Source organism: Bison bison, unplaced genomic scaffold (genome assembly GCF_000754665.1).
Source record: "Bison bison bison isolate TAMUID 2011002044 unplaced genomic scaffold, Bison_UMD1.0 scf7180017864146, whole genome shotgun sequence".
Taxonomy (NCBI): Eukaryota; Metazoa; Chordata; class Mammalia; order Artiodactyla; family Bovidae; genus Bison; species Bison bison.
This window is the reverse complement of record NW_011494718.1, coordinates 2,982,467-2,986,347: the sequence shown is the minus strand read 5'-3', so window position 1 is coordinate 2,986,347 and position 3,881 is coordinate 2,982,467. Positions and strand designations below refer to the sequence as shown.

At 52.0% G+C, this 3,881-nt stretch overlaps 1 protein-coding gene across 1 annotated transcript in view; it reads right to left on the bottom strand.

Annotated features, from left to right (window-relative positions):
- RNF175 (ring finger protein 175) overlaps nt 1–177 on the bottom strand; it is a 65,938-nt gene extending 65,761 nt beyond the window's left edge. The window contains exon 1 of the mRNA XM_010840723.1: nt 127–177. Within this exon, the coding sequence (XP_010839025.1) occupies nt 127–177 (51 nt within the window). The remainder of the gene's footprint in view (nt 1–126) is intronic.
- Nucleotides 178–3,881: the final 3,704 nt, after the last annotated feature.

Below are 3,881 nucleotides of genomic sequence, written 5' to 3'. Positions count from 1 at the left end.
GGTCATTCGCCCCTCCCCCGGGTGCGCGCGCGGGAGGGGGCCTTGGAGACCGACCTGTGCAACCGGCAGCCCCTGCGCGGGCCTCGGGACCGCGACCCGGTGACCCCGCCCCGCCCGCGCCCGTACCTGCTCGTGCTGGGGGGCCCCCTCCAGGCCCGGGGCCGCCCTCGCGGCCATGCCTCCGGCGCTCAGGGCTCGCTGCCCGGGTGTCCGCGTCCGCGGGTCCCCGCCGCCCCGCCCCGGGCAGTGCGGGCCAGATACCCGCGCGGGACCCTCCTGCGGAGCAGGGATGCTCATGCGGGCCACCGTCGCCGCTGAGGAGGCCCTCTGGGCCTCGGGGCCCTCTGCAGGGAAGCCATTCCGTCGGCCACTATCGCCGGGAAACCAGTTGCGCTTCCCCCTACCCCGCAGCCCGCAGCCCGCACCCCACCAGCCATGCGCGGGGCTGGACCCAGCGGCTTTGTTACCCGGAGACCAGGCGGGAGGAGATGGGAGTCTGAGAGTGAGAAACGGAGGTGAGAGAGGGGCGAGGAGGAGAGGCGCCCTTGTTTTCTCTTCACTTCTCTCCCTCAGCGGAAAACAAGAGGTCAGATGCCGGTCCCCATGTGGGGAGACCAGCATGGTCTCTGACCTCTGCGGCCGCCCAGTCCTGAGCCTTTCCCCCGCCTGGCCGCTTCTTGCTCAGTTCTCTGCAGCCTCAGTCATGGGGACAGCTCCTGGGCAGAGTCCCATCGGCCCTTCCACAGTCTCTCCAAAGGAGAAGACTTCTCTGTGGGAGAACGTACACCCGCTTAGCGCCCGTGCTGCTGCAGGCCCCGGGCCTTCCCCTGAGGGAGCACCCTCCGCTTGTCTTGTGCCCTTCGCCTTCTAAGAGACCCTCCTTTCCCCTCAGCGTGAGACCTCGCAGCCTGGACTTACACAGGGACAGCTGGAATACTTCCACAAGCCTTTAGGAACACTTGTGTCAATTCAGGGCACTCGACAAAGAGAGGACACCTGAGGAGATAGTGTGGCTTACAAAATGTGGCTTACTCGATTCCAGCTTGTGATGGCTCCCGTTTTTTGTGATGGCATGTACAAGGAGATACCAGGGACACTGACCACAAGATGTGGACCCATCCTGGCCACTGTTGACCTACAGCCGGCAGGGGGAGGAGACAAAGATGCAGTACAATTTACCACGAGAAGTGCGTCAGCGCTCCAGCCTTGGTGCCTCAGAACCCTGGAGGGGTTGTTAAAACTCTGTGGCAGGGCTGGACCCCCGTTTCTGGTGGGTCTGGGCTGGGGCCCGAGAATCTTCCTTCTTCACAAGTTTCTTGTGGTGGCTGCCCACACCCGCAGGCTGCTTTGTATTGTGATCAGGGTGATGCAAAGGCCTGGAGGCTGGAGAAAACTTTGTGAACTGGAGAATCTGAAATAAAAGTAACAGCTGACACAGATGTAAGGCTGACTAGGTACCAGGCCCTCTTCCGAGGACTTTACTGTGTTCAATCCTCATAACAACCCCCTGAGCAAGGCGATATTATCTGCAAATGGATAAAACCACCTCTAAAATGATAGGTGAGAACACTAACACAGAGAGAGGGGCAGGTGTTTGCTCAGCTTTCAGGGTGGTAGGCAGTGGGGTGGGGATTTGAACACAGAGAAGACTGACTCCATGGCTTGGGCCCATAACCACTCAAGGAAGGTCCTGGGGGACCAGATCAAAGTCTATGTAATTCATATTAAACAGTTTGAACTGCAGCCTAAGGCATGGGAAACCATTTCAGAGTAGTAAGAACATCACATTTCTAGATCAGCCTTTTGGCTTCAAGGGTGCGGAAGGGAGCTTAACTAGGACCCACTGCAGGAAAAGCCAGGAGCCTGTTGCTGTAGTTCTAGATAAAGGTGGCAGGGGAGTCTGTGGTGGTATATGGTAGTCTGTGCAGAGCCTGGGTGAAGGGAGATAGAGGCCTGTGGATAGAGCTGAATGACTTAGGCGATCAGTTCTCTAGGGCTTAAGTTATCTTCAAGGACGGTGCCCAGGCGAGCAGTTTGAGCAGCAGGGCACTTGGGGAGACAGGGCTGCCATCTCTGACAATGGAAACGTGGAGAGTGCAGCAGATTTGGGGGAACAAAGATAATGAGCTCATTTGCACATGGTATCTCTCTACCTGGCTCCTGGCCTCTCTTCAAGTGGCAAAGGCCACTTTTTCTCTCTAGCCCAGCAGGTCCTCAAATTCTAGATTCTTCTAAGTCTGCTCCCCTCCCACCTCCAAAAAAGACCAGAATTTCCTGTCCCTATAAATTCTGGCTCATTATCATAAGTCTCTCTGCTGTGAGACTCTCTTCCTTGGTTGATTGACACCCGAAATATCCACCTATTTCACTGGTGACAGAGGTAAACACAAAGGCAGTCATCTTTCTGGCTTCAGCTCCACCATCAAAAGTCTTGTTTCTCGCCCTCTGGTAGGTAGTGGTAGATTGGCTGTGATCTATTTTCCTGTCATTGGGGCCTCCCTGGTGGCTCAGAGAGTAAAGAATCTGCCTGCAATGCAGGAGGCCTGGGTTTGATTCCTGGATGGGGAAGATGCCCGGGAGAAGGAACAGCTACCCACTCCAGTATTCTTGCCTGGAGAATCCCATCGACAGAGGAGCCTGGCGGGCTACAGTCCACGGGGTTGCAAAGAGTTGGACACGACTGAGTGACTAACACCTTGACCCGTCTTCATTCTCCTGTCGTACTGGGTTCCCTCTGTGGCCAAATTCCTGGTGGCCAGGAATTTGTTTCTCAGTCAGTTAACCACTCTGGAGTAGTTCACCTCATCAAATTATGTAATCTGCAACTTTGTTTCCCGGATCAAATGGTTGGCAGCTGACTCTGTCATCATTGAGGAAAAGAGGAATCTGTTGTTTAGCTGTAATCTCTCCAGCATGTTAGCCCTACTCTGCCCTCTCCTGTCATCTTCTGGTCTAGAATGTGGAGGTGAGTGTAATGATGTAGCGGAAATGAGCTAATATCATAAAGGTGATTGAAAAACAAAGTGGAGTCAAGACTAGCTATACAAATATGGTATGTGGTGTAGAAAGAGACAAACAGACCCATGGAACAGAGCAGGAAAACTCCAAGTGGACACACGCACTGGAATGATTCATCAGCAGGGAAAGGATAGACTAGTTGGTAATTAGCTTATCCCTCGGAGAAAAAGTGACCACATATCAAGACAAAGCAGATAGTTTAAAAAGCAAAACTTTAAGATGATTTCAAAAATTATCTTTGTCATCTCAGTGTAGTAAAGATATATTAAAATAAGACTCAAAAAGAACAAACCATAAAGGAAAAGATTCACAAAGTAGCCTATGCTAAAATGTAAAATTTCCATATGTGCATTTATCTAGCTGCTAAAGATTAGTGCACAGAATAAACAGCACTGTTAGAAATAAATTTTTAAAAATATCTTAATCCATAGAAAATGCTCAAAGGATGTAAACCAATTAGAAGAGATAAAGTTATGAGATGTTTCTGTAATTTAAAGAAAATTCTCGCTTTTATGTGTATGATTCTCGCTTTTATGTATATGAGTTAAACTAGAGGATGGTTCACAGGAATGCCTTGTATAGGTTAAATTACCAAATGCAATGTGGGTCCCTCCAGCTTTTTACCCACTCTCTGTGTGTGTGGTCAGTCCTGTCTGACTCTTTGTGAACCCATAGACTGTATCTCCCCAGGCTGCTCTTCCATGGAATTTTCCAGGCACGAATACTGGAGTGGGTTGTCATTTCCTCCTCCAGGGGGTCTTCCCCACCCAGGGTCTCCTGCATTGGCAGGCGGATTCTTTACCATTGAGCCAGGGAAGTCCTCCACCCACTCTGTGTGCAGGCGTGCTCAGTCGTGTCTAACT